General features: G+C 43.9%; 1 protein-coding gene across 1 annotated transcript; it reads left to right on the top strand.

Moving 5' to 3' along the window:
* Positions 1–667: 667 nt before the first annotated feature.
* On the top strand, positions 668–9,824 carry naglu (N-acetylglucosaminidase, alpha). The gene is made up of 7 exons (XM_063221220.1): positions 668–1,203; positions 2,827–2,974; positions 3,649–3,795; positions 4,464–4,549; positions 5,577–5,833; positions 7,079–7,629; positions 8,244–9,824. The coding sequence occupies exons 1-7, from the start codon at positions 785–787 to the stop codon at positions 8,904–8,906; spliced, it is 2,271 nt and encodes a 756-aa protein (XP_063077290.1). The 5' UTR covers positions 668–784; the 3' UTR covers positions 8,907–9,824.
* The last annotated feature ends 1,910 nt before the right edge of the window (positions 9,825–11,734 follow it).

Below are 11,734 nucleotides of genomic sequence, written 5' to 3'. Positions count from 1 at the left end.
CTGGGAGGGAGCAACACCACAGAAAGCTCTGTCATACACAGTGTGTGTGTGTGTGTGTGTGTGTGTGTGTGTGTGTGTGTGTGTGTGTGTGTGTGTGTGTGTGTGTGTGTGTGTGTGTGTGTGTGTGTGTGTGTGTGTGTGTGTGTGTGTGTGTACTCATTTGTGTATGAAAGTTGCAATGGGATTTCATACATTGCAGGCCTACATTGTGTGTAGCCTATTGGATGACTTTGTTCTGGGCCCGGCCAATGCTGTGTCAGTAACCTTGACCATAACAATCATTTTGGGTAGCCTACAAACCCAATACCAGAAACCCGCACACATCTGCACACATTCATAAATGTTTATTATTGACAATGTTAAATGCCCTGGTCTTTTGAGGCACAGTGGCATTTTACCCATTATGCCCACACTACATACAGTATTCTGTCTTCTTGCTTGCACATCGTGTTATGTGGCACTCTCATATTTGTATGCGCTTCATGGACTGTATGTCGTTTGACCTGTTTTACAGATAAAGTCTACAATTGGACTCAGACTGAAAGTGGTTAAACAGAATGAAATCATGTGAGTAACTGGCTACTACTTCGTGTGTATCCATTTAGAAAATGCTATTGGTTCCACAAAAAGGGACTGAGGCTAAATGACTTCTGATTGGACGCTTTGATGAGAGCTCACGAGATGCTTCCTGTTTCCCTGCACGGATCTAATGCTTTGCTCTCCTGGAAATTAGGACTTTGTTTTGTTGCAAATAGTTGCAATTTAGTAGTACATTGGTAACAACATGCATATTAAATGTGTACGCGTTCTTCCTTTCCTTGTGCTGCTGTCAACTTCACTTCTTTACCTCGGCGATTGTGAATTCCACACTTTGTCGCGCATCAAACCGCAAGTCTCAGACAAAACGCAGGCGAAAGCTGTGGTTGAACTTTTGAAACGTATCCTCGGTGGCAGAGCGAGAGATTTCATTGTCTCAGTCAACAAAACGTTTTCCAATGACACTCTGGATGTTTGTGAATTGCGATCAACGAAAAGCAACAAGATCGTGGCAATAGGAAACACGGGGGTCGCAGTGACCTCGGGGATCTACAACTATCTTAAGTATTTCTGTAATTGTCACGTTTCGTGGTCGGGTAATCAGCTGAATCTACCCCGTCCCCTGCCCGCTCTTTCTGGCGTTCTTCGTATCAGCAGCCAACACAGGTGAGAGTCTCTGTCACTGATTGTGTCATATGACCAATTTCTCTAGGAGCCATCCGCAGGTGGCCTATCGCTTCGTAAGATTGCCAATGCGTAAAACAATCATCCAAGCGCCAGTAATATACTGTCATTTCTCGTGCGAGTTTGGAAATAGCCTACTTGGAATAACTGGTTCTGGCATGAAAGGAATTCCTTTTTGAATGAGCGAGTAAACACACATGCAGTGATGGACATGGTTTCAAGCCAGAGCGCATTTGGAATCACGGATCGTGACGCAAACAGTGTTTCATCAACCCCTTTAAAATGGCACACTGAAAGGCTGTATCCAAACGTGAAGTATATTAACGCATGCCTGCACACATTGTCAGTAGGCATCACTGAAAATATAGCTCTTCAGACATGCAATGGGATGCTGTATGCACAGGGAGGGACATGGCAGGGTTGCGTTGTAAATCCATAGCCAAAAGTTGTCAAACGAACGTCTAGATTGTATCTTGTTGATAAGTCATTTGCACTGCCATTTCTCCTTTTCCGACATAGCCTACGAAATTTAAACTGATATAAGGTCTAGTGGTGCTGCACCATGATCTCAGATCAGGCTGAGTAGGCCTACTTTGAGACCTTGTTTTTATTTATCCAACAATAGCCTACGTTTTGTACAGCAGTGATTTACTCAATTCGGCATGCAGTCTAAATGCTGCATCATAGCCCATCTAGACACAAACTAGGCCTAATATACTTAGTCATCCCACAATTGTGACCTATTCTGGCTTTTTAGCAGAGTTGTATAAAGTAGAAATAGATGTAGGCTACTCTTACAAATGTAATTACAACACTAGTAGCCTAGTATGATATTACAAAGTTGAAACCATGTAATATATACCACTGTTGTAATTACACTGGTAAGAGTACTTCTACTTCTTTATACAATTCTGCTTTTTAGCAGCGAAACATTCTGTATGCCCTCCATGTACTTTGATCTCCAAGCTGTGCCTGGCAGGCCCCATGCCAAACAAAATGTGGAAGACCCCAGGGTCTTTTCGTGCCCTCCATGGGCGAACAACAGCCCGCTGCCCTTGTTGTATGGAATGCAGGGTCGTGAACGTGACGCACTGTGGATGTTCCCTTGTGACCCATGTCAGCCTGAAGCGCTCGGTCCCTTGTCATTCTTCATCCTGTTTAAATGGACACCAGTGGTCTGTTATTATCATTGACTGAGGGTTTGCACTGTGTACATTCAAATGCAGGAGGATTCCCTTCCAACCGACCTTAGATAAATTGAAAGAAAAAACCTCTTTTAGTTTGAAATGGGAAAAAAACAAAGTGCGTTAAGCCTACAGTATGTAGGCCTACGTGCAACCAATGATAGCAACCTGGTCAATGTCGTGTGTGCGTGTGTGTGTATGCTAGCGTGTGTGTATGCGTGTGTGTTTGTGCGCGCATGCATGTGCAAACAAACAGACATAGGGTCATTGCAAATTCAATACCAGGCCAAGCAAACACATTCATCCAGCAGGTTAAAAAAATGGGGCCGTTGTATGACTGAACCCAGTTGTCTTGTTTGCAGGTATTCCAAGTAAATGACCTGTGTAATGACACACATTTTTCTCCGTTTCTTATGGTCAGATTTAGGTACTATCAGAATGTGTGCACCCAGAGTTACTCCAACGTGTGGTGGGACTGGCCACGATGGGAGAAGGAGATCGACTGGATGGCACTCAATGGATACAACATGCCTTTGGCATACACAGGGCAGGAGGCTCTGTGGCAAGAGGTAACGCTATTCTTGTTGTCTCTTATAGCCATTCTGTTTATTGCTTTACAATACAGTACAACAAGGGTTCCTAACCCTTTCCAACCTCCAACCTCTGACCCAATAAACCAGGGGTGGTGAACTGCTTTCATTCGAGGGCCATTTCAAATGTTAAAGTCCTCCAAGGGCCGTTTTATGAACACAAACCAGGATTTCCCCCTTGCACTTAAAGCCTATATTGAAGGTGGCCACCTTTACAACAGACTCCACCCTCACTAGGTCCCCTGAAAATCCAACTTAATTGTATTTCAAATGTAATTTCTAAGATTTCTTTACAAAACATGACATATTTCATGTGAAACTGCATAACATGAACATTATACTGGGGGTCGGTTAAGACGGCCTCAAGACATAGGTTTCCCACCCCTGCAATAAACAATAAAACTCAGAGTCAACAGCAATACACTCACAAATATTATTTTGAGTTGTTGAAAATGACTTCAAGGCCCACTTGGAATGCCTTCACCTGGCCCACCCGTTTGAGAATCACTGCACTACAAGACACAAGCATAATAGCAATTGGATGTATTGTTTTTCTCCTTATGTGCAAGCTCGGTGTGCCTGCTTTACAATACATTACATGACACAAGCAGACCAGATAAATGGAATGTCTTGCTTGTGTTCTTATCTGGAAGGTGTACTTGTCCCTGGGCTTGAACCAGTCTGAGATTGATGCCTTTTTCACCGGTCCCGCGTTCCTGGCCTGGAATCGCATGGGCAACCTGTTCAAGTTTGGGGGCCCGCTGCCCCAGTCCTGGCACGTCAAGCAGCTTCACCTGCAGGTTTGGAAAATATTTTTTTCAGACAGCAGATATTCCAAGCAGAGTTTAATAAAGTAGAAGTAGAACAAAGGATATACATACTACTATATAGATATATATGCTTCTAAATCATAAATTAAAATTTTAAAATAAGATTTTTCTTCCTTTTTAAAATAGAAGTAGAAGTACTCTTTGTACAGATGTAGGCTAATTACAACACTCATAGTATAATATTACAAAGTCGAAGCTATGTAATACCACGTTGTAATTCATTTGTATTTCTAGTATTTCTACTTATACTTTACAACTCTGATTCCGAGTAATCGTAGTGGCATATTTTCTTTGTTGTCTGAAATCTGCACACAAACACCTTAAAACCTCTGTTTTTTACTTGAAGAATACAGTTTTTAAACCTTTTTTTTTAAATTTGGGCATTACATATCACCCAGATGATTTCTATGACTCTTACTATACGTCTTACATAACATACACTTACAGCAACACAAAGAAATATACGATATGACATGCAATGAAGGAATCAATTAACAAATGAATGAATGAATAAATAAATAAACGATATCACCTGCATGATATGGCACACACAATGCATAACATAACACAATGAAATAACAAGGAAATACAGTATAGGTCTATCGAATGCTTTATGAATGCTCTATACTCATCTAAAGTTTCAGATTTTGGACCGCATGAGATCTCTGGGAATGATTCCTGTGTTGCCAGCCTTTTCAGGAATCGTACCCCCAGGAATCTTCAGGTACTGATTAAAAATAATTTGACATATCCATAAATACTCTTTCAAAAGGAGGTACTGTACCGCGCCTTTTCTCTTGATGCCGGGTGGGTGCGTAGGTTCCAATAGGGGAACTATAGGAGCAAGTAAGGGGAGCTGGCACACCTTGGATGCCGATGCAATAGTGTACTTTTATTGCATGTTTAGAAAATAAATAAAAGTGCTACCCAAGTGAACAGTGCAAACGTTTCGTCCCCAGTATGACCATCCTCAGTGCAAGTTTTTGGTCTGACTGGGACTGAAACGTTTGCACACTAGTGTGTACACTATTGCATAGGCATCCAGGTGTGTGAGTTCCCCTTACTTGCTCTCATATCCATAAATAAGCACATCATCGCCTCATTGGTAAAATTCTCCCTGATCGTACTTGGGCTGCATCGCATTTCACCCCACTCACACTTCACTCTCACTGAACTTCGTTTCATCTTCCACTCTGTTGGTAGTGGGGGTCCACCTCTCACCTAGATTTAAGGGGAAATTTGAAGGGATTTTAACCCCTGTGCGCAGTGCCTGTTATAATATACAGTATACATACAGTCACTGTAAACAAACTTGTAATGATTACGTCATAATCTGTTACTTAAGGGTCTCTGTAATATCATTATCCATGTTGTTATGATATAGTTGAGCTTTTTTAGCAATGAGCCAATGATCCTGCCGGCTACCCATCTGTACAAAAAGACGAATGCATTTCCCCTCACTCTCCAAAGTATTGGGAGTGGGACACAGTAATAATGATTATCTGCCCCCCACCCCCGGAGGGCATTGGGTCAAGTATTGTAATGATCCTATCTGTCAGCCTGTCTGTCTGTCTGTCTGTCTGTCTGTCTGTCTGTCTGTCTGTCTGTCTGTCTGTCTGTCTGTCTGTCTGTCTGTCTGTCTGCTTATTTGTACAACTGCAGTGTTTGGAGTCGCCTGATGGTGGCGCCAAACACACAACATCACATACTACACAACAACGTTGCCATTTTTTGTTGCTGTTGTTGTACAGAATATTTCCGACCGCAAATGTGACCAAGCTGAATCCGTGGAGCCACTTCAACTGCACCTACTCCTGTGCGTACCTGCTGGACCCGCGGGACCCTCTCTTCCAGCGCATCGGCGGCCTCTTCATGTCTCAGATGGTGGAGCAGTTTGGCACCGACCACATCTACGGGGCTGACACCTTTAACGAGATGACGCCTTCGTCCTCAGACCCTGCCTACCTGTCCGCCGTCAGTCGAGCAGTCTTTGACACCATGACCTCAGGTAACTGTAGTGCCGTAGGAGATCATTTTAGATGCTGATTTTGTTCAAGCTACGGGGGTTACTAAGTACTAAGAAGCTGGTTCAGTAGTAAACCAGGTTAAGTTAACCTGGAGGTAAATCATCTTATAGAAGGGCCTGGAGTCCTCATTTTCTTAACTAAATGATTGCCTGCGCAGATATATCTATATTATCAGGTTTGTCAGTTTTTGCAAGGTAACTCCTTTATGCACGCCGTAATAGCCATTGAAAGGTTTATTATGTAGTACTACTCTTCTATGATATAACACAGGGTTTTACATGTAGTAATGCACTACAACCCGGTCATTGCCATTCTGGTGGTAACAACACATTTATAACGCCGTGTTATTAACTAAGTCTGGTTTAACACTTAACCATGTTCTTAGTATACCCTCATGGCCTGAAATGGCCTCTTGATTTGTAGTTCACTGTGCTGGACCTTGGACTGTGGCTTCAGAATTGCTCCATATTTACAAACCCAGGTCCCTACACTAAAAGCAGCATGCTAGGTACCCTTTTTTGTCTCAACTTCAAGATGAGCTGTGTTGTTCAACAAGTGAACTGGTGTTTACATTGCCTCGGTCAGTTCTAATGAAAAGTAAACCAACGCAGTCTGCCAAGTGGCAACAATTGGAGGCTAAGTGGGTGTTGACTCTTGCTGTGTCTCTCACAGTTTATTTTGGGTAGGCATTTCAGACCCTGTCAAAATAGTTTACTCTTGTCTGCAGTGGCAGGTGCTTTAGCAGTTGTGCAAGTTTTGTCAATTTTTAACCTTTTTTTCCGACAAACTAGAGAAAATCACAAGAAAACAAATAATGGTGTCATGCCATTGACCCAGTTACTGTATTGCCCGAGCTGAACTCAGGTTATTTTAGGGCACACGCAGACATTTCATCGATTACACCCCCTCATTTATTGCTCTCTCTCTCTCTCTCTCTCTCTCTCGCTCCCTCTTTCTCTCTCTGTTTCTCTCTCTCTCTGTTTCTCTCTCTCTCTCTCTCTCTCACTCTTTCTCTCTCTCTTTGCATCCTGCTCTCTCCCTTATTCTCTTTTTCTCTCTCCCATTCTATCTTTCTCTCTCTATCTGTCTTCAAACTCTCTCTCTCTCCCTCCCTCTCTCTCTCTCTCTCTCTCTCTCTCTCTCTCTCTCTCTCTCTCTCTCTCTCTCTCTCTCTCTCTCTCTCTCTCTCTCTCTCTCTCTCTCTCCCTCTCTCCTCATCTGTGCAGTGGACCCGCATGCGATCTGGCTGATGCAGGGCTGGCTCTTTGTGTCCGACGAGTTCTGGAAGCCGGCCCAGATCAAGGCCCTGCTGCGCGGCGTCCCGCTGGGCCGGATGATCGTGCTGGACCTCTTCGCCGAGTCCATGCCAGCCTTCGCCTTCACCGAGTCCTTCTACGGCCAGCCCTTCATCTGGTGCATGCTGCACAACTTTGGCGGGAACAGCGGCATGTTTGGCACGGTGGAGCGGGTCAACGTGGGGCCGTTCGAGGCGCTGCGCTTCCCCAACTCCTCGCTGGTGGGGCTGGGCATCACGCCCGAGGGCATCGAGCAGAACCCCGTGGTCTACGAGCTGATGAGCGAGATCGCCTGGAGGAAGGAGCCCGTCAACCTGGCCAAGTGGGTGTCGCTGTACGCTGCGCGGCGCTACGGCAGCCTAGACGAGAACCTGGGCGTCGCCTGGCAGCTGCTGTTCCGCAGCGTGTACAACTGCACCGCGAAGGGGTACAAGAACCACAACCACAGCCCGCTGGTGCACCGGCCGTCCATGCACATGAAGGTGAATGAACGAGTGAATGGATGAATGAATGAATGAATGAATGAATGAATGAATGAATGAATGAATGAATGAATGAATGAATGAATGATTGAATGATTGAATGAATGAATGAATAAATGAATGAACACCTTTATTGCCCCGAAGAGAATTTGTCTTGCGTTTTGGAAGCCATACAATAAACACTTTGACATACAAAATTATATTATAAATTATAATATATATATATATATTTATAATAATAATATATATAATTTTATAATATATTATATTATAAAAAGACAAGACTAAAAAAACAAAGAAAGCATACAGAGTAGATTAAAATAAAATAGACAATTCTGGCAGTGGGAATAATAATATAAAATAGAAATATTTAAAATCCTATACATTTATTATATATATACAGTATATTATTAAAGTTGGATGCTTCTAGGCACAAAGGATGTTAACCCTCTATATTTGTCTTAAAAAGGGGGGAGTATTCAAAGAAAAGGGGATGGTATGGATCGTCTAATATTTTTAAGGCTAAGGTAGTAGTGTAGTACTCATCAGAAATTTGCCTAATAGTACTTCTGTTCCAGTTGTTCTAGAAACTAAATGTGTGATTTTGTCACAAGGTGGACATATGGTACGAGCCGGCGCACCTCTACGAAGCATGGCGTCGGCTCTTCAACGCGGCCTCGGCAGCGCCGGGACTGATGGCCATGGAGACTTTCCGCTACGACCTGGTGGACATCACGCGACAGGCCCTGCAGAGGCTCACCACGGTCTTCTACCAGGAGATCGTCCACGCCTTCCAGACGCAGAAGCTTCCGGAGCTCCTGACCTCGGGCGGCGTCCTCGTCTACGACCTGCTGCCGGAACTCGACCGACTCCTCTCCAGCGACGCCCACTTCCTGTTAGGGTTGTGGCTTGAGAGCGCGCGCTCCATGGGTCTGAACGAGAGAGAGGCCGCGCTGTACGACTTCAATGCCAGAAACCAGATCACGCTGTGGGGGCCGAAGGGGAACATCCTGGACTATGCCAACAAGCAGTGGGGCGGGCTCGTCGAGGACTATTACACCCACAGGTGGGGGCTGTTCGTCAACACCCTGGTGGAGTGTCTGGATAGAGGCCGGCCGTTCAAACAAGACACTTTCAACCTGGAGGTGTTTCAGGTGGAGAAAGGGTTTCTTTATAATGAACGGAAATATCCCACCGAACCTGTCGGTGATACGTACGAGATTGCGAGAAGGATTTTCCTGAAGTACTACCCTCAAGCAATGAAGAGGTTGACGTGAAATCAGCCAATGAATTTTGGTTTCTTTCTTCAGTACCTAATTGTACCTCCAATAGCCATGACCTCTTCGAGAGTAAACTCAGTGTATGGATTTTTCTGCAACAAATTGTTTTTATGAACACTTTGGAAGGCTCATTCTCTATCCCTAAACAGGGCAACGCTTGGACTTTCAGTGCTCTCTACAGAGAGCATGAATGGAGAAAAATGCTGACATTTCTAGACTGATGGGGATGTTTTGTTTTTTACACCAGTGTCTGTTACACATCTTTTTTATGCTGTAAAACTGACAATTGTTCACTACTTCACAGGCCTTTTTGTACATGTTAAATACTTAATTGTATGTCTTTTTTAACTGCATCTGTCCTCTTTCCTACAAGATTGTCAAGTGAAGTAGATATGTAAGGTATAGCTTCTTTGAGATCATGAATTATCGGAAATAGACGAGTAGATCCTCTACCTGAGACAGTGAGCTGCAACTGGCCAGGTTACTAGACACCAGATTAGATCGCAACAACTTTTTCATTCAGGGTGATGTTGAGTGTTTTCTTTTATACCATAGTATTTTTTAAAGATGTTCTGTAAAACTGAAAATTGATATTTAAAACAGGCACAAGCATTAAATATCACTATTGTGAGATGTTTTTTTAAAAGATAAATCCAGGCATACCCTTGGAGTACACTGACAATCCTAGGCCTAACACCAGTGATGCAGGAACCTATTGCACAATACTGAGCTGGAAACAGACACTTGATGTACTTGCACTAGTTGGAAGGTTTTTGTCTAATAATGCTGTATGTTTTGTTATCAAGCTGGGAACTAGACATACAACCTTTTTTGTATAACTTTATTACTTAACATTGGTTCATGGTTTACAAATGTTGTGTGGGTCATTATATTGTGTGTGTGTGTGTGTGTGCGTGTGTGCAGGGGCGCTGCCAGAAATGTTGGGCCCCATGAAAGATTCGAATTTTGGGCCCCCTTAAGGGCCCATCTCAGTGCTTGGGCCCTTAGAATCTGTACCACTTTTCCTCCCCTAGCGGCCCCCATGTGCGTGCGTGTGTGCGTGTGTGTGTGTGTGTGCGTGTGCGTGTGCGTGTGCGTGCGCGCGTGTGTGCGCGTGCATGTGGACACAAACGTCTATTTCTGTACATAAGGATCATTGCTCCAAAATTAACCGCCTTTTCAAGCAGTGACGGGTTTACAAAGTATTCCAATGTGAAAATAAATTGAGAGCAAAATGCTATTTTTATATTTTGTTGAATAAAGTCATGCTTTTCATACAGTCTATGAAGCTGTTTTCTTTCTACCCAAGTTTTTCAAATATATTTTCTTGATAACATATCGGACATGTAGTTAGTTTGTAGATGGCAGTGAGTTCTCCATTATCATCCAAACTAAACACATCTGCCTATTTAGGCTATTCAGGACGTGTGTCCAAATTACAATGTGGATAGGGAGATTAAATGTAGTCTCGCACTAATACAGGTCTGTGGTCTCGCATATCTGTTTGAACTGTACATTTTATAGGAGATGAACGAAGTCAGTTTTAATTTCGCAGGCCAAGTTGCTCAGGAGGATCATTCGAAACTACATTTCCCCCAAATGTAGTTTTGTAATGTTGGTCTTCGTGTGGCCAATGAGCAGTAGATATTTTGGTCACATGGTACATAGGTCAAATGGACATGAGGATTCATTCGGAAGGAATCTAAATGAGTGTTTGCTAACTTTTGTAAACACTAGTTTGTCATGCGAAGAACCGCCTATGTGACGTTTGGATCAGCCACAGCGTAATTCTGCAGACTCTTGACATCATGGTAATGTATTCAAAATACGTTTATTTGCTTTGCCGTTTATTTTACTGAACTGTATGCACCTACCAACGAAAGGCTAGCAGTTTGTTTTGCTAGCTATCCTTCATGAGAGGGCTGTTTTTTTTAAGCAAGGTTACAGTCTACTGACATCTCGATGGATAATATTTTGCTCATTATTCAGTCCTCGAGAGTGTATTACTGTCTTGAAATTTAAAAATGTACGGAATGACAGCCTACCAATGTTTGTGCCTGAGCTTTAATTCGCGCTGCTAGCGAAGACCTAACGTCAGATAGTCCAACCTCAAAACCTGGTCAAACTAGTTTCCTGAATGAGTGGTGGACTGAGTTGACGTTAGCGATTACAGCCAGGGGTGATGACACTGAGAACTAAGACACAGAATGTTGTACAAGTTGTAGCGCTATGACCAACTTAAAACACGTATGTTGAATTGCATGTCAGACCCGTTCTCTTTCTTTTATCTGTTCATTGATAATTATGTCTTAAAAACATTTGTTGTCGGGGCATTTGTATGTGCTGTTGTTCTTCCACAGTCAGGACCTTTTGCAGTTATTATTGTTCGTCTGTGTTTTGGTCTCATAATGCGATGTCATTTGTCCTCCAGACAGGTAATGTTGTGAGTTAAGACCACTGTGGTTGCTTGGTAACATGTCGATGTTCAGCACGGGCATACTGGTCCTCACCTCCCCCCTGCACACCCTCCCCTTGCGCATCGCCCCCGTCCTGAGCTCTGCAGCCGAGGTGGTGGAGCGGACCCTGTACGTGCACCTGCACCCGGGCCTGAACCTGGGCGGCTCTGGGCCGGGTCAGCCGCCTCGCCCCATCTACATCCCCCCGGTGGTGGACCTCTCCACCCTCATCTCGCGCCTCTACAGCAACGCCGCCGATGTCTGTGGCCACCTGGACGTCAGAGTTCTGCTGACCAACGTGAGGGCTCAGCCCAGCAGCAGCAACCTCTCCGGCCTTGGCTCTAATAATGGAGGATCGTCGAACCCCTT

Source organism: Engraulis encrasicolus, chromosome 17 (assembly GCF_034702125.1).
Source record: "Engraulis encrasicolus isolate BLACKSEA-1 chromosome 17, IST_EnEncr_1.0, whole genome shotgun sequence".
Taxonomy (NCBI): domain Eukaryota; kingdom Metazoa; phylum Chordata; class Actinopteri; order Clupeiformes; family Engraulidae; genus Engraulis; species Engraulis encrasicolus.
The sequence above is the reverse complement of the archived record's forward strand: the minus strand, read 5'-3'. Positions and strand labels throughout refer to the sequence as shown.

Bases quoted from the DNA above. Each gene is read 5' to 3' on its own strand.
- naglu (XM_063221220.1), top strand. From the start codon at position 785: ATGCATATTAAATGTGTACGCGTTCTTCCTTTCCTTGTGCTGCTGTCA. The intron at 1,204-2,826 runs GTGAGAGTCTCT...TCTTATGGTCAG, and splicing joins CGTATCAGCAGCCAACACAG to ATTTAGGTACTATCAGAATG. The intron at 7,630-8,243 runs GTGAATGAACGA...TTTTGTCACAAG, and splicing joins GGCCGTCCATGCACATGAAG to GTGGACATATGGTACGAGCC.